General features: G+C 42.9%; 1 protein-coding gene and 1 long non-coding RNA gene across 4 annotated transcripts in view; one reads left to right on the top strand and one right to left on the bottom strand.

Moving 5' to 3' along the window:
* LOC143776860 (uncharacterized) overlaps nt 1-26,323 on the bottom strand; it is a 76,614-nt gene that overhangs the window by 36,669 nt on the left and 13,622 nt on the right. The window lies entirely within an intron of this gene.
* Nucleotides 4,279-26,323, top strand: part of FGD4 (FYVE, RhoGEF and PH domain containing 4) — a 94,295-nt gene continuing 72,250 nt past the window's right edge. Inside the window, exon 1 of one of the 3 annotated variants that reach the window (XM_077266658.1) lies at nt 4,279-4,317. Coding sequence is in view for 2 of the 3 variants with exons in the window: in XM_077266654.1 (XP_077122769.1) it covers nt 4,537-4,645 (109 nt within the window). In the remaining variant the exon portion in view is untranslated. Of the gene's footprint in view, nt 4,646-22,687; nt 22,891-26,323 lie in introns of those variants that run through there. The other 2 variants (XM_077266654.1, XM_077266656.1) reach the window with 2 other exon arrangements.

Here is a 26,323-nt window from a genome sequence, read left to right as displayed (position 1 = left end):
TCTGTCTGGACACCTGTTCGTGCCTGCATGCTTTGTCTCACTGACTTTCCATGTACAGTTCTGCTGCGTATCTTCGAATAAACTTCAGTCTCAGCTTGATAAGAGGATTGTCTACATATTTTTCCAGGCTCTTCCAACTCTCAGTAAGGACTTTCTTACAGTTTCTGCATCCTGTAGAATGCGAATAAAGCTTAATATAATGGTGGTGCAAAGAGCCATCAGCTCCCTGCTCCACCATCCAGTTTGTGTAAGCTCTCTGCTCCATCATTGGCTAGAAGGTGCCTACTGAGCTGAGACTCTCGGAACATAGAGTGACGCAGGGCTGCTCCTCTCAACTCGGGAATTAGACTAGGTGAGTGTGTGAATGTCTTTTAGCTCATTCTGAGGGGGGGGACTGTGGAGCCATCATACTTTGTGTGGAGCACCATGGGAGAATCAAAACGTAGGTGTGGCGAATTATGTCATCCTCTTTCCTGGATGAGGGGACTACCTGCAGTCTTCAGGAATGTGGAGCAGGGATACGAGTAGACACTTGTTCCTTAATGGAAGGATGTTCTCTTAAATCTTTATTACTATTCCTCTGCTCCTATCTCCACCCATGCCAGGAAGAACATAATTATATACTGGGAAAACTGACCAGACACACTTTAAAAAGAACATGTCACCAGGTCAAAAGTGTCCAGTTCTTACTCCGAATTTATTCCCTATGCTCCCTTGAGTATTCTGATTTTTGCTTTTTTAAAAAATATGCCATACAGTTCCACAGATATGGGCAATTTTTATTTTTAGGACCTTTTCAAGGGGGAGTTGCTCAGAGGGTAATAATAATGCAGAGCAGCCTAAAGACCCGCCCCAGAGGAGCCTGTGAGAAAGACCTCCATTGCTTTTGCTATGTAATACACTGCAGGACTGGATAACTATTACTAATTTAGGATTTTAGGTACTTTAAGGCCCTGTACACCATGTGTAACACATACGGTATGTAATATGTTACACAGACTGTGCGAGATTTCTTACTTTACCATTACATTAAAAATTTTAGGCATGTCACCTCATAATAACCTATAGAAGACGGGACAAAATTGTAATGCACAATTAGCTGACCATAATAATGATATTACGAGACAGGTGATTTCTCTGCTGAAAGTAATGACCATTATACTGCATGTTCTCACCGCATTACATTGTGCTTGTGCTACATTTCTTGCTTTTACTGTCAGTTATTTAATTCTTAGTGTAGTTGTCAGTAACATTCAAGATCAGCGAATCTGAACATAGAAAGTGAAAGACTAGAAGTGACAGTCAGTATTTTAACATTTGTTTTAAGGAAAAATATTGTAGCTGTTATTTGTACATAGGGGCAGTATTATAGTAGTTATATTCTTGTACATAGGAACAGTATTATAGTAGTTATATTCTTGTATATAGGAACAGTATTATAGTAGTTATATTCTTGTACATAGGAGCAGTATTATAGTAGTTATATTCTTGTAGATAGGGGCAGTATTATAGTAGTTATATTCTTGTACATAGGAGCAGTATTATAGTAGTTATATTCTTGTATATAGGAACAGTATTATAGTAGTTATATTCTTGTACATAGGAGCAGTATTATAGTAGTTATATTCTTGTAGATAGGGGCAGTATTATAGTAGTTATATTCTTGTACATAGGGGCAGTATTATAGTAGTTATATTCTTGTACATAGGAGCAGTATTATAGTAGTTATATTCTTGTACATAGGGGCAGTATTATAGTAGTTATATTCTTGTACATAGGAGCAGTATTATAGTAGTTATATTCTTGTACATAGGAGCAGTATTATAGTAGTTATATTCTTGTACATAGGAGCAGTATTATATTAGTTATATTCTTGTATATAGGGGCAGTATTATAGCAGTTATATTCTTGTACATAGGGGGCAGTATTATAGTAGTTATATTCTTGTACATAGGGGCAGTATTATAGCAGTTATATTCTTGTACATAGGGGACAGTATTATAGCAGTTATATTCTTGTACATAGGAGCAGTATTATAGTAGTTATATTCTTGTACATAGGAGCAGTATTATAGTAGTTATATTCTTGTACATAGGAGCAGTATTATAGTAGTTATATTCTTGTACATAGGGGCAGTATTATAGTAGTTATATTCTTGTACATAGGAGCAGTATTATAGTAGTTATATTCTTGTACATAGGGGCAGTATTATAGTAGTTATATTCTTGTACATAGGGGGCAGTATTATAGTAGTTATATTCCTGTACATAGGGGCAGTATTATAGTAGTTATATTCTTGTACATAGGGGCAGTATTATAGTAGTTATATTCTTGTACATAGGGGGCAGTATTATAGCAGTTATATTCTTGTACATAGGGGGCAGTATTATAGTAGTTATATTCTTGTACATAGGGGGCAGTATTATAGCAGTTATATTCTTGTACATAGGAGCAGTATTATAGTAGTTATATTCTTGTATATAGGGGGCAGTATTATAGTAGTTATATTCTTGTACATAGGAGCAGTATTATAGTAGTTATATTCTTGTACATAGGGGGCAGTATTATAGTAGTTATATTCTTGTACATAGGGGCAGTATTATAGTAGTTATATTCTTGTATATAGGGGCAGTATTATAGTAGTTATATTCTTGTACATAGGAGCAGTATTATAGTAGTTATATTCTTGTACACAGGGGGCAGTATTATAGTAGTTATATTCTTGTACATAGGAGGCAGTATTATAGTAGTTATATTCTTGTATATAGGGGCAGTATTATAGTAGTTATATTCTTGTATATAGGGGCAGTATTATAGTAGTTATATTCTTGTACATAGGGGCAGTATTATAGTAGTTATATTCTTGTATATAGGGGGCAGTATTATAGTAGTTATATTCTTGTACATAGGGGCAGTATTATAGTAGTTATATTCTTGTACACAGGGGGCAGTATTATAGTAGTTATATTCTTGTACATAGGAGGCAGTATTATAGTAGTTATATTCTTGTATATAGGGGCAGTATTATAGTAGTTATATTCTTGTACATAGGAGCAGTATTATAGTAGTTATATTCTTGTATATAGGGGCAGTATTATAGTAGTTATATTCTTGTACATAGGGGCAGTATTATAGCAGTTATATTCTTGTACATAGGGGGCAGTATTATAGCAGTTATATTCTTGTACATAGGAGCAGTATTATAGTAGTTATATTCTTGTACATAGGGGCAGTATTATAGTAGTTATATTCTTGTACATAGGAGCAGTATTATAGTAGTTATATTCTTGTACATAGGGGCAGTATTATAGTAGTTATATTCTTGTACATAGGAGCAGTATTATAGTAGTTATATTCTTGTACATAGGAGCAGTATTATAGTAGTTATATTCTTGTACATAGGAGCAGTATTATAGCAGTTATATTCTTCTACATAGGAGCAGTATTATAGTAGTTATATTCTTGTATATAGGGGGCAGTATTATAGCAGTTATATTCTTGTACATAGGAGCAGTATTATAGTAGTTATATTCTTGTATATAGGGGGCAGTATTATAGTAGTTATATTCTTGTACATAGGAGCAGTATTATAGTAGTTATATTCTTGTATATAGGGGCAGTATTATAGTAGTTATATTCTTGTACATAGGGGCAGTATTATAGTAGTTATATTCTTGTACATAGGGGCAGTGTTATAGTAGTTATATTACTGTACATAGGGGCAGTATTATAGTAGTTATCTTCTTGTACATAGGGGGCAGTACTCACACAGGGGTAATATTGAGTAATAGTGTTATTTGCATTGGCTTTTTGACGTGAACACCCTTGACGTTATATAAACATGTCACCGTGCAGCAAGAGGACATAATTATATAATGAGTGCGAGTTCATACAGTTAATTATTATAAGACGCCATGAGAGAGCTGTGAATCCTGCAGAGGAGTATCCGACTTGCCCTATAATTTATTGGACCTGGCCGATTGCAAGGATTAGACGCTCCATACACTGCGCTGTTACGTAATACGTTTTTCCTTTGCATGGCCTCCGGTGCACCAGTGGAAATAAATAGTCCCAACGGGCATTTTGCGCAATTCGTCCTGGGGATTTACGTTCAGGGCTATGGCAGCGAACCGAATAATTACACGTGGTTGGCTGTAGGATCAGAGTGTACAAAGCCCTCCATGTTTGCACCGTGCCCGCAGAGTTTTCGTTCCTGTGTTTGCAGGAAGCCATGTGAGCACATTGTTCTATATTAGGAACGCCTCAGCCATAGTAACCGGAGGATTAGACAGGTAACCCAGGAGCTGTGACCCTCAGGTGAGCTGTTCTCCCCCAGGTGTGGGCGGGGCTAAGGAGATGGGTGTAGCCTTGCATTCCTCTGTGCTGCTGCTGCACTCTCTGGCTCAGTGTGAAGCAGCTGCAGATCCCAGGAGCTGATTCTGCATACAGGACCCCTCTAAATGCACATTCTGGGGGCATCTGAGGAGTAGCGGACCCGGGGATTATTATCTGGACATCTGCCTGGATTTGGCAACCATGAGCTCAGATGATTTTAGGAGAGTGGCTTTTAGGAGGAAATCCAACCCCTGTTTGCCCAGCGGACCTTTAAGGCTGTATAATCCCACAGAGAATGGGGGTCTGGACGGTGAGTACGAGCGAGGGCTCATTATATGGCGTTATTGGTGCATGATGGAAAAAAAATCACTAATGCTTATCTGTTTCTGGAAAAGTTGGGTGACATCCACTATGGCAGCTCCTATTCCGCACTACTCAACTTTCCCACAGCCCTGAATGAAAAATGTGCCTAATTATATGGCGATGGACGCTTTTCTCCTGTGTTGTTGTCTTTCTAGTCAGACTGGCCATTCGGGCAGCGCCGGCTCCGAGCGTTTTCTGGCCCTTGGGCAACAAAGTCCTTTTGCCCTTGAAGAGATAAAACTTTGGGTGTTTTTTTTTTTTTGCCATACAAGCTGCACTTTTTATCTGCCATTTTTATCTTTTTATTACATTTGTTATTTGGGGGTGGAAGAACTGAAATAACCATTAAACAGCAATTCTGTCATATTGACTTTTTTTTTTTTTTTCTCCTCCTGTCTCTGTGTTCACTGTTTGACATAAAAATTCTGATATTTTATTTGTTTGCCTAATTTTATATGCAACAATATGAAGTGTTTTTTAAATTATATTTACCTTTTTTTTTTTTATTGTCTTGCATAAAAATTCTGATCATTTATTTGTTTGTTTGCATAACTATGCTTGCAGAAATGATTTTTTTTTTATTTAAATTTAACATTTTTATATCTACTAATATAAATTTATTATTATATATTTTTTTTTCCCCCCAAGACGACTCGAACCATCACTTGTACAACTGGAAAATTACAATTTATTGTACAAGTACCTTTTTCCTGGGTGTACAAACATGGGGGTCCTTCTATAAGCCCCCTCACTGCCACGACGATCATGTTGTGGAAGGGGGTCAGACAGAACACCTTCCTTCATTTTCAACCTCTTAAATGCAGCTGACACTACTGACTTTGGCATTCAAGGGGTTAAGTTGCTCCGATCACAGCTGTATAATACAGCCGGCACTGATGCTATATGAAGAGAATATCTGGGCAGAATAAGGCCCCTGTGTACCAACTGTTCATTCAGGATTCTAGGAAAGTTGGGTGAAGCCCAGGGTGCAATCTGTAAGGGTAACCAACCTGTCAGCCATGTTTTCTGAGAGGCCTATGTGTGGCTGTGCCCTGTGATCACACACGCGCCTGAGTCACTGAGTCAACACTTGTCACTATAGCCTGGTACATAATGGTGTCTACTGCCATATACTGTGTTTATTAGTGACGAGCGAGCGTCCTGGGATAAGGTGTTATCTGAGCATGCTCGGGGGCTAACCGGGTGTCTTCGGTGTGCTCGAATAACATGTCCGAGTCTCCGCTCCTGCACGTCTCGCGGCTGTTATTGGGGTGGTAGTAAAGGAGCTGAGCTGTAATACCACACACAACCTGTACTCCAGGGTGGCGCTGTACAGCCCCTTTTGTACTTTTGTGTTTTTTTTCCCATTGTTTGTTTTTTGCTATGTGTGAGCGGAGCGTGTCCTCCCCTGTGGCATCGGCGGCGGCTGCTCCTCGCCTCCTGTCGTGACTGTCACTGCGGATCACGTCTCTTCCCTCTGTGGCCTACTTAGCCTCTTGGGTTCGTCTGGTTACATAAACACGAGCATTGTCTACCCATTCGATGGCTGCGGTTATGAGGCAGAGCAGGCAAAAAAGGACATTTATGGAAGATTGTTCGCCTTTCCCAAAATGTCATCTATCCCCTTATAACCTCTCTGCATGGACTCTTCTGACCTTTAGATGATTCTGAGGGCAATTCTGTATTTTTTTTTTTTTTTTTTTATCCTCCTCCTCGTCCTGACCGCCACTGCAGACTTCTCCTTCTCCTTCCTTCCATCTTGTTGTATCCTCTTGGCAGACCACTATTACACCTTCTTCTGATTCAGCTTTAGATCTTCCCTACCACTATGAGGTGTTAGAAGAAAGCCTATATCCCCTCCTGACATGTCTGTTTTAGTATGTACTTACTTTCCTCACGAAACCTCTTTCCTTAGACTCCTTATTGTTCCATTCCTCAGTTATTCCTCCTGGCAATATATAAATAAATTGACAACTGGGTGTTACCATTCCTTGTATTGATAGGACATGCCCCTAGTTGGCGTTTTTTACTGAATCTGTGACTGTATATGTATAGAAAAGGGAAATGGTAACACCCTGTTGTCAATTTCTCCATTTTCAGGAGGAATGACGAGAGGTTCCGCAGTACTTTCATTGGAATTTAAACCATTTCCTCAAAATGACAACAGACGTGTTAGAAGAAGCAGACAGGGTGCTACCATCTACTATTAAATGGATTTATTTGCAAAAATATTGGCACCCCATTCTCAGGAAGACCTCGATAGACAAAAACAGAGAGGCAGCTGCACTTGTAAGACATTCGGGCTTGTCTGAGGAATGTTCTCTGTTCTGTCTTGTCTCGCACGTGTTATCGCCATGTTTTTACGGTAGTATTTTGACCTTTTTTTTTGTAGGCAGCCTTGCTGGGCATTGTAGTCCTTTTGTTTGGAAAAAGGACGCCATTAATAATGACAGGAGGAGAGGGCTCCGATCATTGCTGCCGCCTCTTGTTTTCTAAATCCACGGCCCCAGGACACGGCTGGTGATTGCTGTGATGTAATTGTTGTTAGCGCGGTACAGAAATGTCGGCTCGGGTACATTCACAGGTTTGTTTTTTTTTCTGGAACCTAAAAGTTACGCAACGTATTGACCTAATTTTGAAAAAGTATACACGCCCCTTCCCAGCAGATGTCTCCTATCATTTCACATTTATCACACTCGATCACTTATTCCAGAACGGGACTGGGCGCACGATTACTGTAATCAGCCAACGTGCATAGACTACAGGTGGGAAAGTAATCAACCCCTAAATGTAAAGGGGTACTCCCCTTTGGACTGTCTACTTATTGGAAGGATTCATTTAAAATAAGCTGATCACCATCTGTACCCTAACTGCAATCCCTAGCGATCAATTTGTGGGTAACCTGGCATCGTGTTCCGTTTTCCTGCAGTGCCCCCGCAGGACAAATTGGGTATTACACCATGTTCATTTAAAGCGTTATTCCTGATAAAATAAGTAATTCCTTTATCCAAAGGAGGGTCGGTTAACTTTGTTATCCAACTGCTGGGATCTGATAATCTATAGATGTAGGCTCTGAAACCCCAAGAATGGAGCTCTGCAGTCTCATCCTGCTCACGCTCAGCCTCCACTCCATTAATTTTTTTCATGGGACTGCCAAATACAGGACTTGACTATTTCCGGCAGTCCCATTGACACTGAATGGAGCAGAGCCGGAGCATTCTCCCCTCTGCTCCATTCAGGATGGGACTGCAGAGCAGCGATGCCAGACATGTCCAATTTGGCCAATTTCTACCTTTTAGAAGGGTCCCTAGAGAACATGTAATCACGAAGTGTCCCCCTGCTGGGATGGTCAGTGATCAGTTCAGTGTTCCTTTTCCTACAGCGCCTCCACAAGGGATATAAAGTATTACACATTAACCATTTAAATGAATGGGTTCTCTGTGTCATGCAAGTCAGAAGAGGTGGCGAAGATGCCAGCAAGTAGAAATGGGTTCTCAGACCTCTGGACCAAAAGCCACAGACTATCAACATGGCCCCTGGATGAAGGTCCTGCAAACAAATGTGCATAGGAGATGTACATACAAAGCTATACCCTTTTTTCTCCAGAAACGTTTTTGTACGAAAAAGGAATTTAATTTTTTTATTTGTGTTTTTTTGCAATATGTTTTATCAAAACTGCTGTTTCAATGCCCAATTCATGCTCCTTTTAGAAGCTGCTTTTAACTGCAGCTCAGCTGAGATCTGCCCACTATACTCAGTCAGTGAACGGGACTGTAACGCTGGTGGGTGTGGACACTCACTGTGCCACGGGCCAGGCTTACCATAGAGGGGCATGACTAAGTGTCTACCAGGTCATCACTAGGGCCTGTTATGGTGAGGATAAGCTGGGCTGCCGGTAGACACCAGGTGCCACCCCAGGGCAGTCCATGGGACTGCAGCAGCTGACTAGAGGGTCAGAGTCGGGGAACGGGGTACAGGAGGGTGAGACAGAGGTGTAATCAGATGGGCCGAAGTTGGAGCAGGCAGCACAGGATTAGAGTATAAAGCCGAGGTTGGGAGCGCAGAGGTCAGACAGGACGGTTACACAAGCCGGGTCGATAATTTGAGAATCAATACAAGCAAATGCATAAACAGGTCACTAGCCAACAAACTAACCAGGGTCCTACTTTCGAGCAGAGTGGTGGGAGGCAGGCTGGCACAGGATATTCCTGGGAACCTGATCTATGTAGGACACAGCAGGGTTAGATTCCTGCAGAGACTGGCCATGGTCCCCTAAGGCCAAATGGAAGATGCATGCTGATGCAGCAGTGCAGAGGAGTGCTGCAAAAGGCAACTCAATGAGATGACCAGACACGAGGAGACGCCCTGCGGTGACCATGGTGAGTAGGATGGCGCTGAGGAGGTATGTGAGTTACCACTGTGATGGGGGCTTTCACTGTTGGAGTAAGGGGTGAGGAGCAGAGAGGCTCAGGCAGGGAAAGTCCTGTTCACCGACTGTCTTGAATACAGTGGACAGATCTTTGCTGAGCAGCAGTTAAAATCAGCTTCTAAAGGAGCATAAACTGTAACACTTTGGGAGAGAAGGAAGGAAAATAAACTGATGAAGTATATTACATCATTTCATAACTTTGCAATGTCTGGAGGATAGCTAAATTATTGAAACTGCAGGTGGCTTGTAAGAAAGTTTTTTGGTTTTTTTTTCAGATTTTTTTTTTTACAAGTGCTGAGCTCTTCCCAACAAGAAGGATTTTTCAGGGAATTGAATATGAAATCTAGCGTATAAACCTGCCCGTCGCTTGTCATTAGGTTGGTCATGTGCCCAGATACTCAATAATAAAAGCTTTTGTCCCAACCGGTTTATCAGGAAAAATGAACCATCCGGGAAAATTTTGTTGAGTCAGTTTGTGTATGAATTCTAATTTGTGAAGTAATTTTAATATAATAGCATATACATTTATGTCTGGCCTTCAGAGGGTTAAAAAAAAATAAATAAATAAATAACCCGAAAATTTTCAACACCGAATTAACCACTTCAAGTCCAGGGCATTCTGAGCTTTCAGGTCCCAATGCCATTCAGCTGGGGGGTTTTTTAGTTTTATTTTTTTTTTTCTTTTTCTTTGTTAGATGTTAATTTTTTTAATTCTATTTTTAAAGACCAATGTAGTTTTTTTTATTAATAATAATAAAAAAAAAATTATATATATATATATATATATATATATATATATATATATATATATATATTTATTTTTAAATTTGAAAAATAGTTTACAAAAATCTAGTATTGTAAAAAAAAAAAAAATTGTAATCTGAAAATTTGTGTTAATCATTTTCTACTTACTTTTGGGGTAATTTGGTCAGGTTGAGGGTTGTTTTTTGTATACAAATGTTTTTTATTTTTTTTTGGATACTTAACTGTAAAAAAAAAAAAAAAAAAAAAAAATAGTGGAATTTTCTGTGGAATTCACACTGCAAACCTTCATCAATTCTGCCATACGTGAACATAACCTTATAGTCTGCCCTTAAAAGATTGGCAGAAAAATTAGAAAATTTGAGGGACATTATTTTATGTCCCAGTATATAAGGGTATAAAAAAGTTTTTTGGAAGACTGGAATACCCTTTTTATCACCTATTCTTGAGAAAAGTTAGATTGATGTGGGACCCCCACTGATCACCAGAATTAAGGGACTAGGTCCCCTTTCCTCCGCTAATACTCCAAGACTGTGACCAGGAGAAGTTGAATGGAGCATTACGATATGTAACACATGCCTTGCATTACTGTTATCTTCGGCATTGTCATAGACTCTGAATAGAGTAGTCTTCAATACTCCTTAAAGGGTTTTTTCCCCATCTTCATATATGGGTATTTTCGGATAGTGCTTATAAAAACAAACAATTTTGCAAATTACTGCTTATTAAAATTTTCAGCCGTTCTTGAGATATTAACACTTTTGCTGCTCGTTGCCTTGGAGACTGACCACAAGCTAAGCAGCAGCAGTGGTCGGTCTCCTAGGTAATGAGCTGTAAGCAAAAGAATAGTGTTAATATCTCAAGAACGGTTGTAAATTTTAAAAAGCAATAAATTGCAAAAGTGATTGTTTTTACAAGCTCTATCCAACAATACCCATCTGTGAAGATGGGGAAAAAACACTTTAAGTAGACAAAAAGTTGAGCTGATGACCATATACTAACAAACTAATAGAAACTTCTCTAAATACTAGTTTCTAGTGGGTGCTAGTTATAATTTTCAATATAGGATTATCTTGGTAACACGTCATTAAGTATTTGCATCCTCGCTTCATGGAAGGTAATGATTACTAAATCTCCTCCCGTTCTCGTGGTATTTCTTGGAAGATTACTATCTTTGTTCCCTGATCCACCTTGGGTGTTTCCCAGGATCTGCAGGTATTAACCTGTCTATCTCAAGCCACGTTGCATTGGAAAGTTTGCAGAGCTCAGGATATCCAGATCTAGTATTTTTTTGTTTTACGGTGACCATATTCTCCAGCCACCACTAGAGGGAGCCAGTGTATAATCCAAGTGCAGTTAGCTCCCTCTAGTGGTGGCTTCAGGCAATCAGAATTTTCACATTTTTACTGTTTTGATTTTGAAGCTTTGCAACCCAAAATAGAGCTGTGAACCTTGTAAAAAAATATAAAGAAATGAATCCTCACAGAATTTAGGACTTAAAAAAATGAGAGGTGAAGATTTGCTTTACATTTCTTGGTATATCTCTTTATATGAAGGCTTAGCTCCAAGCTCCTGGTTCGTTCCCTTCGCTTTGCTGCTGCTGTGTACTTGCTGCCTTTTGTTCAAGATTTCCTCACCTGGGAGAGCACTTGAACATTAGATAAGAGAGTCATTTATTAATCTGGTCTCAAAGTTCGCTCTCAAAGGAATTCTTACAAAGACAAATTGCAACAAAAAGAAAAACGCTGAATTTGTAATTTGCCCTCCAAAATGTCCTTTTCCAAGAATTAGACTGTTTTTAATAGAAATGAATTGGAAGGGTAGAAAAAAGCTCATCACACAGTACAGTCCCACCACACAGTATGATGGCCCCACAGTACAGTCCCACCACACCGTATGATGACCCACAGTACAGTCCCACCACACAGTATGATGGCCCCACAGTACAGTCCCACCACACAGTATGATGACCCACAGGACAGTCCCACCACACAGTATGATGACCCACAGTACAGTCCCACCACACAGTATGATGGCCCCACAGTACAGTCCCACCACACAGTATGATGGCCCCACAGGACAGTCCCACCACACAGTATGATGGCCCCACAGTACAGTCTCACCACACAGTATGATGGCCCCACAGGACAGTCCCACCACACAGTATGATGACCCACAGTACAGTCCCACCACACAGTATGATGACCCCACAGTACAGTCCCACCACACAGTATGATGTCCCCACAGGACAGTTCCACCACACAGTATGATGGCCCCACAGTACAGTCCCACCACACAGTATGATGGCCCCACAGGACAGTCCCACCACACAGTATGATGGCCCCACAGTACAGTCTCACCACACAGTATGATGGCCCCACAGGACAGTCCCACCACACAGTATGATGTCCCCACAGGACAGTCCCACCACACAGTATGATGTCCCCACAGTACAGTTCCACCACACAGTATGATGGCCCCACAGTACAGTCCCACCACACAGTATGATGACCCCACAGTACAGTCCCACCACACAGTATGATGACCCACAGTACAGTCCCACCACACAGTATGATGGCCCCACAGTACAGTCCCACCACACAGTATGATGACCCACAGTACAGTCCCACCACACAGTATGATGGCCCCACAGTACAGTCCCACCACACAGTATGATGACCCACAGTACAGTCCCACCACACAGTATGATGACCCCACAGGACAGTCCCACCATGCAGTATGATAGCCCCACAGTACATACCCCCACACAGTATGATGCCCTCATGGAACATTCCCCCTCCTACACGGTATGATGCCGCCGTGGAACATTCCCCTCATACATGGTATGATGCCCCCACAGTGCCTTCCCACCATATAGTATGACCCCACACACAGTAAATTTTCTCACACACAGATGATGCCCAACAGTACATCCCTCCACACAGTATTATGTCCCCACAGTACATTCCTGTCACATATAGTATGATACCCCACAGTACATTTTCCCCACAAACAGTATGATGTCCCCATGTTGCATTCACCTCAGATACAGGATACCCCCACAGTACATTCCCACCCCCACAAACACAGTATGATGCTCCACAGTACATTTTCCCCACACATACTATGATGCCCCCACAGTACATCCCCCCTTACTAGCACAGTATGATGCCCTACAGTACATTCCCTCAACACACAGTATAATGCCCACATGGAACATTCCCCTCAAACAGTATGATGCCCACACACAGTATATCCCCCCCACACACACACACAGTATGATGCCCGCACAATATATTCTCCTTACACAGTATGATGCCCCTAGTAAATTTTGTTACACACAGTATGATGCCCAACAGTATATTCCCCCATACACATTGATACCCCCACAGTTCATTCCCCGCCACACACAGTATTATGCCCCACGATATTCTCCCCACACACAGTATGATGACCCCATGGTACATTCTCCTAATGCACAGTATAATATCCACAGTACATTCTTCACACACAGTATGATGCCCCCACAGTACATCCCCCTTACTCACACTGTATGGTACCCCACAGTACATTCCCCCCACACAGTAGGAGTCCCCCACAGTACATTATCCACAAACACAGTATGATGCCACCACAGTAAATTTACTCTCACAGTACAATGCCCAACAGTATATTTTTCCACACACTATGAAGCCTCACAGTATATTCTCCCCACACCAAGTATGAAGCCCCCACAGCAACTGTGGCCACAGATAAAGTTGACAATGGGACATACCCGGGGCAGCTCCCCAAATTAGTGACAGGCTCCTGGACTGTTGGGAAATATGGATAGATGGATACACAAATTGTCATGAAGCACCACCATTCTATAAGTATAGTCTATATTGCAGTAACGCAGTCCAAAATTCACACATTCACTGTATATCAGGTCCTGAGCTGCCTAATGATGGGGCGTATGACTGCGACGGAGGGTCTCATAAAGTGCGGGGAGGAACATGGGCAGTCGGGCACTGGGTGGGTTCTGAGGGGTCTAATTAGTAAGAGTGCCGCTCTATGATATGTTGGTATTTCAGCTATCCTATGTAGATATCAGATGATTATATACAAAGAGGATGTTAATTAGAATTTCCCCAGCAGATGGCGCCGTACCAGTGGCGATGTTGAAGCGCGGCACTGACGGGCGACATATTGGAGTTTTTAATAAGTTGCATATTTATTAGTCTGCTCTCTGCACTTCATCAAAAAGACATTTATTCTTGGCCAATTTAATAATCTCCTGCAAATTAAATGGCTAATAAATGAATATACGGAAATGCATCATATTGAATGTTTTATATTAACTTTATATCCTGGATTAAATTGTGACATTCTGATTAAAATTATACCTTCTCGTCAAATCCTGCCTTTAGTCCGCACCCGTATTCCGCTCATATGAACCTCATCTACTGTTTAGATTCTTAAATTTATCATGGTGGGATTCCGAAAATGGAATTCTGCCCTCGTTCCACCCCTATCTCATCATGGACTGTTCCTCCCCCATGCTTTACACTGAAGCTATGCTTCTTTTTTTTTTTTTGTTTCAATTTGGCTTCTGTGTAAAAGCTCAAACTCTGCAGAATGTCGGTGCACGGTGAGCAAAAGGCATGAACCACAAGTGACCGATCTACCGGAAAATGGATCATAAGGTAACTGCCCCGTAAACATCAGAATGGGAGGGAGGAGAGGTACTAAAGTACCTCTATGGAAAATGTGATCGGCGACCTTGGACTAATCTTTATTTTTTTATTACTGTAGGGCTGTGAATATTTCTTTTGAAGCGGTATTTTATAGAAATTGCCCTATGATTAGACAATTGCGACATTGTTGTTATCCCAGTGCTTGGCATGGAATCAGAAAATACCTGACACTCGCCTCCCGAGGCAATGATTCCCCAAAATTCAGGTCTTACAGAATGACTGCGACCCTTCCTGTCAAGACCGAAAGACCCCTCATCAACTAAGAGTATGACGACTTGTTTCTGATCTTGTAATACCATGCCCAGCCACTGGGGGAGACAATGAGTTGCCATCCTATCTGAGAGGTGGAAGTGTTGGACTAGCAGTACCACCCCCAGCCACTGGGGGCAGTGATGGCTTATTCTCCCTACGACTTCCTAGCAATAGTCTGAGCTTTTTTGGCTAAAGGCCACATTGGATAATTGTTGACTAGAACTTGGATGAGAGTGCGTATGTTCTCTAAGGAGAGAGTGGAATAAGTAGCTCACAAGTGGTTAATCTCCCCTGAGAACAAAGGATAGGGCATATTGAAATCCGTCATGCTCAATCATTCTTCTCTATGACATCAAGGGAGAGTTGAGACTCTTCCTTACACTTAAGTTGGTCCCTCCAAAATCGGTTGCTTCAGATTACGTTAATCTAATGTGTACGGCCGCCTTTAAGTGTCAACCTCTTGGCCAGTTGTACTAGGTATTGTTTTTGGTTTAGGTCCTCCATGGAAAATTATTGGAGTGGCGGCTAAGCATGTGCATTGGGAAAATAAGTTGCCGATTCTGCCGATTGATGTGGGGCCCGCTGGTCAGACCCTCACTCGATTATCAAATTCTCACTGATCATATGTTTTCAATAGACAACCCCTTTAAGGAGGACCTGTCACCTGCCTTAAAAATGACATTTTGTCATAGATGCCGCTGTTCTTCTGAATCCGGCGATGTTTTTCTTTTGTTTCTGCCTCTTTCCGTTCCGGAGATACGGCCTCCTCTTCCCGATGTACAAATCTAGTCTTTTTAGCCAACTGGGTGTGAGATCTTCAAATCTTATCTGGGGGAGTGTCTTTTTCAGCACCACACCCACTTGGCTAAAAAGACTAGATTTATTTTCAGAGAAGAAAGGGCCATATCTCAGGAACCGAGAGGCGCAGGAACAAAAGAAAAACATCGCCGGATTCAGGAGAACAGCGGCTTTTACATCGGATACATAAAAAACTATTTATGGCAAGTGACAGGCCTTCATTAAATGTTCTGAATTTGGCATTCAAAATATTAAAGCAAGTGAATGGGTCCCAGCTTTCCCTTCCTCCCCGTTGATTTACCAACCAATCAATTTTAATTGTGCCTTTCTCATCTCTCTTGATGCTAATTCATAACTATTGATTTTCCATCCCGGAGTTGGATAAAGCCGGTGCCCATTCTGCCACTGACATCGGCCCATCAGAAAGAGATTTTAAGGGTCTTCGGAGAAATGCTCCTAAAATCACTTGTCATTGTGCAGGGAGGACTCTCTTGGGTCTACACGTGAATTGAAGCCTTTCTTCTATTACTGAAGCACAGAATGTCTCTTCTTCTTACTTATCCCTTGTGCTAATTTCCTTTGACAGATTGATGGGACAGGTTGGGGCTTTGACAAAACTGCCATGTAGGTCACTGTAGGGCAATGCGTTATAGGAAGACCGGTCCTTAACTGACTAAGAATATGGTATGGAATGAAGTCATGTTGTTATTGTTAGCCACTGAAAAGAAAAGCTGATTGGAAAAATGACGGGAATATTAGGACTTGCCCACACTCTCATCAGCACCCCTAATCGGGTGCTGATCAATTGCCTTAGCAGCCATGGGCCTCCTAAAACTCCAAGTTGTTGCCATCATGGTCAGAGGCGTGCATAGAAATCAAGAGGCACCATAGCAAAAAAAAAAATGTAAAAATTATGCGGGATCACAAGAGCATATCTCACAACTTTGCAGCCCCCTCATCAAAATATGATGCCCCAACTGTAGCCCCCAACACAGCCCTTCATGAAGTATAATGGCCCTACATATATTAAAGTGGCCCCAACCCTTCATGCAGTACGATGGCCCCAACATAATCCTCCACACAGTATATGATGGCCCCAACATAATCCTCCATGCAGTATGATTGCCCCAACATAACCCCCACGCAGTATGATGGCCCCAACATAATCCTCCACCTAGTATGATGGCCCCAACACAACCCTCCACTCAGTATGATGGCCCCAACACAACCCTCCACTCAGTATGATAGCCCCAACACAACCCTCCACTCAGTATGATAGCCCCAACACAACCCTCCACTCGGTATGATGGCCCCAACACAACCCCCATGCAGTATTATTGCCCCAACACAACCCTCCACGCAGTATGATGGCCTCAACACAACCCCCATGCAGTATGATGGCCCCAACACAACCCTCCACGCAGTATAATGGCCCCAACCTGACCCTCCATGCAGTATGATGGACCCCAACACGACCCTTCATGCAGTGACGGCCCCAACACAATCCTCCAGGCAGTGTGATGGCCCCAACACAATCCTCCAGGCAGCGTGATGGCCCCGACACAACCCTCCAGGCAGTATGATTGCCCGACATAATCCTCCACCCAGTATGGATGGCCCCGGCATAATTCTCCACCCAGTATGGATGGCCCCGGCATAATTCTCCACCCAGTATGGATGGCTCCGGCATAATCCTCCACCCAGTATGGATGGCCCCGACATAATCCTCCACCCAGTATGGATGGCCCCGACATAATCCTCCACCAAGTATGGATGGCCCCGACATAATCCTCCACCAAGTATGGATGGCCCCGACATAATTCTCCACCCAGTATGGATGGCCCCGACATAATTCTCCACCCAGTATGGATAGCCCCGACATAATCCTCCACCCAGTATGGATGGCCCCGACATAATTCTCCACCCAGTATGGATGGCCCCGACATAATCCTCCACCCAGTATGGATGGCCCCGACATAATCCTCCACCCAGTATGGATGGCCCCGACATAATCCTCCACCAAGTATGGATGGCCCCGACATAATCCTCCACCAAGTATGGATGGCCCCGACATAATCCAACACCAAGTATGGATGGCCCCGACATAATCCTCCACGCATTACGATGACCCTGACACCATCCTCCACACTGTAAAATGGCCCCCACTAGCCCTACAAACAGTATAATTGGCCCCACATAGCCATCCAAACAGCATAATGGCCTGCACACAACATGATGGACCTCATGCAAACCTGCATATTGTATAATTGCTCGCATGCAGTATAATGGCCGGCCACATAGCCCTCCAATCAGTATAATGGCCCCATATATCCGATACAAGATGCCGATACAGTTGAAAGTGCAATGTCTGGAAGGGGGGCTCTGGTGCTGCCACCGTCCCTCCACCCCAGTCTTACGGGACCCATACTGAGGAAATGAGCATAGGATTTGGAGGAGACCGTCATTTTAACTGTATACCACATTACTTTGATATTGCAAAATTTATAACAATCGATCAAACTGCGATCGCAGGTTCAAGTCCCTTAGTGAGGCTAAAAAAAAAAAGATAAAAATTTTAATCACTTCCCCTCTTCCCCAGTGAAAAAATTAACAAAACTCCATCGGCTAAAAAGTAAAACAAAACCGTTACAAGTCTCAGAAATTGGTGATACAAGCTACAACTTGTCCTGCAAAAATAAAGCCCTGGAATGGCTATGGAGTAGGAAAAGTAAAAAAATAAAAATAAAAATTATGGCTCTTGGAATAAAGGAAGAAAAAAATGGAAAAAGTAGAAGAAACAGTGCCACGCATACCAACTGGTAGTGTCTGGTATTGCAGCTCGCTCCCATTAAAGTGACTAAGACTGAGCTGCAATACCAGTCACAGTCTCTGGATAATGGTGGCGCTGTTTCTTGAAGGCAGAAAGTGTCTGATATTAGTGATTGTAGACACCAGTAGGAAGGTAATGCAGCATCTAAGAGGTTAAAGGGAAGCAAAGTTTAGTTACCACTAAGAGATGTGTACACTATGAAATGTTCCAGGACCGTAGAGTTGCTCAGATCCTTTTTTTTGTTGATGGAAGTTTTTGATGAAAAAGGAAACCGCTTCGGGGTGAGAAACTCGGGTGAGAAAGTCCATTTTTCCTCAATGAAGCTGAGATAAGTTATGCTCTGGATGGCAGCTCGAAACTCGCCAGTGGGGCATTGTCATGCATGGGCATACTCCGCTCGCTGCAGGAAGTTACAGGCCGGTCACTTTTGTGTCTATGGTGAAGAGCATGAGAAGATCACACACATTTGGGTATTGACCCAGATTGGTTTCGAGAGTTTTTTTTTTTTAGGTTTCCTCTCATGCCTATTTTGAGTTGTGGCATTCCTCTGTTATTCCTGCTGGAAACGTATAAGTAAAAACTGTTACCATTCCTCCAATTAGATTGCCGGAAGGAACCAGTCTCCAGTGACCTCATCCTTATGCCGGAAGAAAAGTCATTGAATTGTGATGACCATAGGAGGCGGAGAGGAATCTTGTTGAATGGGGGCAGACAAGGGTGTACAGTAGCTAGGTGGTGGGAAGGTGGGAAACCAATGCATAACGATCACACAGGATCATGGACATTATTACTGCAAGGGGCCCAGGAATGGTCCCAGGATGGTGGACATTGTACAAGGAAGAGGTCCAGGATGGTGGACATTGTACAAGGAAGAGGTCCAGGATGGTGGACATTGTACAAGGAAGGGGTCCAGGATGGAGGACATTGTACAAGGAAGGGGCCCAGGATGGAAGACCGCATACCATGAAGGGGCCGAGGGTGGAGGACAGAGTACTAGGAAGGGGTCACAGGGTAGAGGACATTATGCCAGGAAAGGGTCCATGATGGAGGACAGTATTCCAGGAAGATGAGGCCCAAGATGGAGGACATTATACCAAAAAGGGGCGCAGGATGGAGGACATTATGCCAAAAAGGGGCCCAGGATGGAGGACATTATGTCAGGAAGGGGCTCAGGGTGGAGGACATTGTCAGGAAGGGGCTCAGAGTGGAGGACATTATGCCAGGAAGGGGCTCAGGGTGGAGGACATTATGCCAGGAAGGAGCTCAGGGTGGAGGACAGTATACCAGGATGGGGACCTGGGTAGAGGACAGTATACAAGGAAGGGGCCCGGGGTGGAGGACAGTATACCAGGAAGGGGCCCAGGGTGGAGGACAGTATACCAGGAAGGGGCCCGGGGTGGAGGACAGTATACCAGGAAGGGGCCCAGGGTGGAGGACATTAGTACAAGATGGGGAGCATTATTACATTTAAAGGGGTAAGAAGGTCCAAATTTTGCACTGGGACCCAACAGACTTTAATTACACCACTGGGTGACAGGGTGACTGCCAACAAATCTTTTTATACCTAGGCTGGAGTATTAAGATACAGAGTGAATGCGGTAGATTGGACTTTTTCCTAGGTGAAGGAAAACCTAGCCACAAGGGGCAAACAGAGTATAAACTTATAACCAGCCTAATAGAAACATCCAGGTGTTAGAAAAAAAGTGACGTCAGTAAGAGCTGTAATGGCTGTCACTACCGGTTATCACTTTTCGAAAACTTTCAATAGCTGTCCAGGGTGCTTGTTCAGCCGGCAGCTCTTCCTCCCAACACCTCCAATCTGAAGCCTCAAGGGAGCATAAAGGAGAGTAAGAAAGGTGAGGCTGCTGAATTTCAACTTGTCTGATTCTTTTGCTCCTAGGGAAGACAATCTGCTGCCGGTAATTTATTTTCCCCGGGAACCAAAGGATTGACCATGTTGAAAACCATCAGTCTAATCCTTCTTTACCACCAACATCTGTCGTCAAAGAAAGATACACATTAGATGGTCGTCCAATCCATATAAATTAGCAGGTTAGTCCAATATTGGCTTTAAAGTGATGCAGCAATCGTAACTAAAAGGTTGAACGGAACTGGAATACGGGTGGAAAGTCTTTGAAGATTACCAAAAAGGGTCTACAGAAATGGTATCGTTCTTGACTTGTGAGTTCTGGATGTTGTAATTTTTGAATTGAAAAGGGTTGTAATAGCGCACAAAGCTAATGGATGAGAATAACGTTGTTCATAAAAAATCAAGACGCTTTCTTTTTTTTTTTTCAAATCCCGGACAAACCCCCCCAATAAACGTATAGTCAGATCTCTAGATAAAATTCCTATCTTGGGACACAGAAGAAGATTGACCCCATTATCACCATTGTTTACCGTCTTTTCTTTACACCGCTCCCCCCCCCCCCGACATAATTAAGGGCTCTTGTTGGTGCATTAACTGGCTAATGGGTTAAACCTAAATACATTAGGATTACCGATTAATCTCCAGTGCCGTAGACCAGTCTTTCCTCAAAATCCCAAAAATCCTTTTCGTGAAGACCAAGGAACCTTTCCGACATAAAAGTTGACATTTTCCAGCTCTGAGAAATTTCCTGTCATTTAGATAAATCTGAGAATAAGACAGAGTTCAGATCTGATCTGTTCCTCTGGAGAATGTAAAGATATATACTAGACTATTTTTTTTAGTCTAATATAAATTGAATATGTCAAATCTAAATTTTTACGTGAGAAAATGTAAATTATTAAATTAAAAGGAATTTTTCAGGCTTTTTTGGGTGAAATTGATTGTGCAAGCCTCGATTGGGCGTACCTCTCTCTTCATTACTGTCCAGATCGGGCAGATCAAAGACTGGATGTCTGTCCTCTATGCTCCTCCTAGGTGGAAAATTATGTTCTTTAGATGGAAACCTTGGCCAATGTACATTTTATCTTGGTAAACATTACTATGGACATGGTCTAGGATTGGTTGTAATGGCGCATGCGCATCCAAGATCACCAGAGGTGGGGTAGTCAAAATTTCAAGGTGAGGATCAATCCCAAATTGATCAAAAAAATGTTCAAATTTACTACGAGGGACTCAAGAATTTGCATTTTGTTTTGAGGGCGAGGATAATATGAGGTTAAGGTTGGACCTTTTAGTGGGGCACATTTGGCAAATGTTTGTGGCTCCTTCGGGGCTTCTGTCTACAACCATGAAAAATTCCCATTTTTCATTGTTTTAGATTGAAGCCCTGAAGGAGCCACAAATGTTTTCCAAATGTGCCCCACCAAAGGTCCAATTTTTGGATGGAATCGCCAATGGAGCTATTCACTTTTGTGCTCTGCTTAGCCTCTGTTCCATCAGTGTCTTATTTTTTTTCTTGGGTAGTCACAAAAGCATGGAAGACCTCCTACAAGGCCTTACGACAACATAGTGCAACGCATGCTATAATGTCGCGTGGGGCCTAGTGACTATGCCTCACAAAATGTCTTGACAGTCCCAGGGCAAAGGTAGCACTAGAAATGCCGAGGATATCAGGCACAGAATGGAAGATCGGCTGCCACAAAGGACCTGTTTGGGCGCCAAATCAAGGCAACGCAAATCAAATTGATCATCTCTAGTCATTGATGATCATAATCATGGAGTTGATGGTTGTTTTTCTATCAGATGCCACCCTTGTACTTTTCAAACCCACCATTTTTTCCCTTCCAATCCACCCTTATCTGCCCATCTCCCACGTACTGGAGCCAAGAGTCATGCGGTCACTACCATTTCTCAAACTCCTTGCCTCAAGGACCCCTTCATGACTCCATACTGTCCTGACACCTAGTTGACCCATTTGTCCCAATGGGCCATGGGTTCTAACCCTTCCAATGAACCATCTGCATGGACTTGTAGGTTCTATCAATGTCCACATGGGTTTCCTCCCACTTTGTGATAAGCTTAGTTCTTCAGTCTTCTTCCTTGATCTAATTTAGTCTTCAACCAAAAAAAGGAAGCAAAAAGAGTTTATACAACCCCCACTCATATTCTACATAGCTCTGTACAGATATATTTGTCTACTTCTGTATGTAGAATGCATGGTGCATACATGGCAAGGAAGCCGGGAAGGTAAGCGGCGGGGCTTCGAACAATCCAAAATAACTATTGTGAGGAACCGTTTCCTCCGTGTTTTGAAATGCTCTCGCAAGTTTCCTGTGGTTTGCAAATTGTTCACGGCTTTACAAAATATACAGCATTTCCTATAAAGCTGCCTTAATGTTAACGCTGGCAGCGGCACGGCTCGATTGAGACGTATGGTTCTAAGAGCGGATTTTTGGCAGTCTTCCCTGCAGAGATGTAGAGACACCCAGAGGAGAGGAGACACTCATGGGGGGGTGTGAGTATGGACCATTTTCTCTGTTTTTAATAACGCACACTTCCTGAGCCCTAAATCTGGACCCCTACATCTACAAGGTGTCACTTTATAATACTGGTGTCTTATGCGGTATAGGGGGATATATGGGTCTCAGGTGCAACTACTACCCCTGTATCCCCTGCTCCGGCACGTTGCCGTATCTAAGCAGGTAACGCACACCCACCAGTTCCTTTTCACTTTTTTTACTATGTGGTTTGGCCATAATTAGTTTGCAGCCTACTCTGTGTCTTATGATCAGACCGTTGTACTATTATTATGTGACCTTTGCATTTTTTTAGGCTATTGATAGTCTTACTGTTTTTTTTTTATGGGGTTTATGTTTTTTTATGTTTTTTGTGCTTTTGGTCTTTAAAAACAGAATCTAGACATAGGATAAAGTTGTTTTTTACCTGTTGGATGTACATTAACTTGTGTCCATATTCTTAAGGATATTCAGATTATAGACCTTTTATAGTGTCCACAAGAGGTGGCACCTGTTGATTCCATATATTTTATGTACCCTTTAACAGACAACTCCGGCTACTTTGGTGCCAAATGGTGGTCCCAGGGCATCCATTATTCCACGTCCTACAGAGAGGCCTTATATTTTTATAGATGGAGTACCCCTTTAAATAGTTAAAGGTGCACGACCATAGACAAGCTCCATATATCCCTGTAACTTAGGTTGGCACCAGACTCCTTCTATGGTTTTATAGGAAAAAGTGGTCTATGAGCAGCCACAAAGGTAGGCTTTTCTTACGGATTTCCCTTTTAATTTTTCCCCCATCATTTTAGCCCACATAATGCTTCTACTTCCATACCGCCATATGGTGCTAAGGTCATATCGCTTTATGCCGTCCACATAATACCATAATATATTTCCTATATAAAAGTGTCTCAATAATATTTCCTTAAGGAGTCAACAAAATACTGCTACATAGTTCTTACATATTACAATTCAATATTTAAATAATACCGCCATACTGTGATAAATACTTATATAATATACTGGGTGGTTGTAGTGTTCTCAGGTTTCAGCCTTCAAAAGAGGAACTAGAGCCTTAGGCAATTGCCTAGTTTGTCACCCTTAAAAGTAGCCATGGGTGTTAGGTGCCTGTCCAATACTTACAACATTACGCGTTCTCCTCAGGCCCTGCAACATCGAATTATTACTCAATGGGGCCCCCCTCCTCTACCTAAAATTGCTGGCAGTCATGTTGCTTGTAAGATCTGGTTATTTTTAGGGGATTTCGTTTTGATTCTGTGGTGAAACCTTTGCGCCAGTATTTTGTTGTCACTATGTGGCGGTATGCAATATTTGTCTCATTGTAACAGTGAACCTGTAAGAGGCTTTATCATGAGATCTGCTTCATATCTCAACTTGGAAAGGTCTCTGTTGTTTCTCCAACTCGTTTGCGGAACGTTCCCTTGTATAAACCATCAGAGGCTTAGATTTATAGAGATTGTAAAAGCTGGAACATAAGAACGAGATCCCAGATTACAATCACTGGGTCTAGAAAGCCATATTTGGTGCTAGACTCTCAGGCAAGGGGGCCATTACACAATTTGGGGAAGGAGTGTAAGAGGAGTCGTTCTTATGTGTTCACTACAAGTATCTTGAAGTTCCTGGGTCCCAATATAAAACCTGGGACCGGGTCCCCCCACCTGCCATATGCTATTTAAAATACTGTTTTAGGGGGCATTAGATTCCTCTCAGGCACCGGACTATTGCTTCCACAGCAACAGCTATACCCCTAAAAAAAAAACAAACAAACAGATTCTGTTGAAGAAAATCAATCAATCTATTCCCAGTCTGTAATGGCAGATAACAGGGAATAATAGCTTTTAATTGCACATACAGAGGAGTTGGGGGAGATTCATTAAGACTGCCATAGTGCACACCAATCTTAACCATCTTGCTGGAGTACAGTCACCTGATCTTAATTCATTAATTAGGTGCGACTGTCGTGCTATTCCGCCATCTCACTTGCGCTTTTCATCCATCTCTGTTGCGTTTTTCATCCATCTGGCGTGCTTTTCTGCCATCTCTGGCATGGTATTCCGCCATCTCTGGCATGCTATTCCGCCATCTCTCTTGCGCTTTTCCGCCATCTCTGTCTCGCTTTTCCGCCATCTCTGTCTCGCTTTTCCGCCATCTCTGTCTCGCTTTTCCGCCATCTGTCTCGCTTTTCCGCCATCTCTGTCTCGCTTTTCCGCCATCTGTCTCGCTTTTCCGCCATCTCTGTCTCGCTTTTCCGCCATCTCTGTCTCGCTTTTCCGCCATCTCTGTCTCGCTTTTCCGCCATCTCTGTCTCGCTTTTCCGCCATCTGTCTCGCTTTTCCGCCATCTCTGTCTCGCTTTTCCGCCATCTCTGTCTCGCTTTTCCGCCATCTGTCTCGCTTTTCCGCCATCTGTCTCGCTTTTCCGCCATCTGTCGCGCTTTTCCGTCATCTCTGTCTCGCTTTTCCGCCATCTCTGTCTCGCTTTTCCGCCATCTGTCGCGCTTTTCCGCCATCTGTCGCGCTTTTCCGCCATCTGTCGCGCTTTTCCGCCATCTGTCGCGCTTTTCTGCCATCTGTCGCACTTTTCCGCCATCTGTCGCACTTTTCTGCCATTTCTGTTGCGCTTTTCCGCCATCTCTGTTGCGCTTTTCCGCCATCTCTGTCACTCTTTTCATCTCTCTCTCTTACCAACTTCTGATTTAACGTCACTGCTATGCGCTGCGCACTGATGTCAGCACCAGGCACATATACTGGCCACCATTGAATGTCACTGCTATCACAGGCCGCACACTGACGCACGTGGCCTTTGATAGCCCAGCGGCCATTCTATCATTAGTACTATGCACAACGCGCTGAAGCGCGCGGCTCCGGATGGGCCCGTGGTCATTCTAAAGACCGTGGTTACTGGCAGGCTCCATTTCCAGCACGCAGGCCCACCAGTGGATTGACTGGCGTCCCTCTGGGCCAGTCTGGCACTGCTTGCAGATGTTGTCCTTGGTGGGATTCTGAGCTCAGGACCCATATGTGGCTATATTTTTACACCTCATGTTGCTTCGTTGAGCGCGGAGATTTTTGTCATGGGGTTTATAGGATAATTGTATAGTCCCGGCCTGTAAATCCATCATACTGTCACATTACAGGAGAGACTGTCACATTTCCATCCGCTTAATTCATCTGTAATTAGATTTACACGACTGTTAATAACGCGGCATATTGCTAAGTTATTACACTACGGCAGGGAGATGAAACTCTGCTCGTAATAACCAATGAGAGCCTGAGATTCATGACTGAGGAGGGGGCGCCATCCATGAGGAGAGGTAACCTCAGATAGTCTCCTTTTCCTTATTTACACTTTATCCTCCTAAATCTGAGGTAGTAATGGGCGCCATTTCACCACAACGCTTCACGAACT

This window comes from Ranitomeya variabilis, chromosome 5 (genome assembly GCF_051348905.1).
Source record: "Ranitomeya variabilis isolate aRanVar5 chromosome 5, aRanVar5.hap1, whole genome shotgun sequence".
NCBI lineage: Eukaryota > Metazoa > Chordata > Amphibia > Anura > Dendrobatidae > Ranitomeya > Ranitomeya variabilis.
Note: the sequence above shows the minus strand (reverse complement) of the source record. Positions and strands in the feature narration are given on the sequence as shown.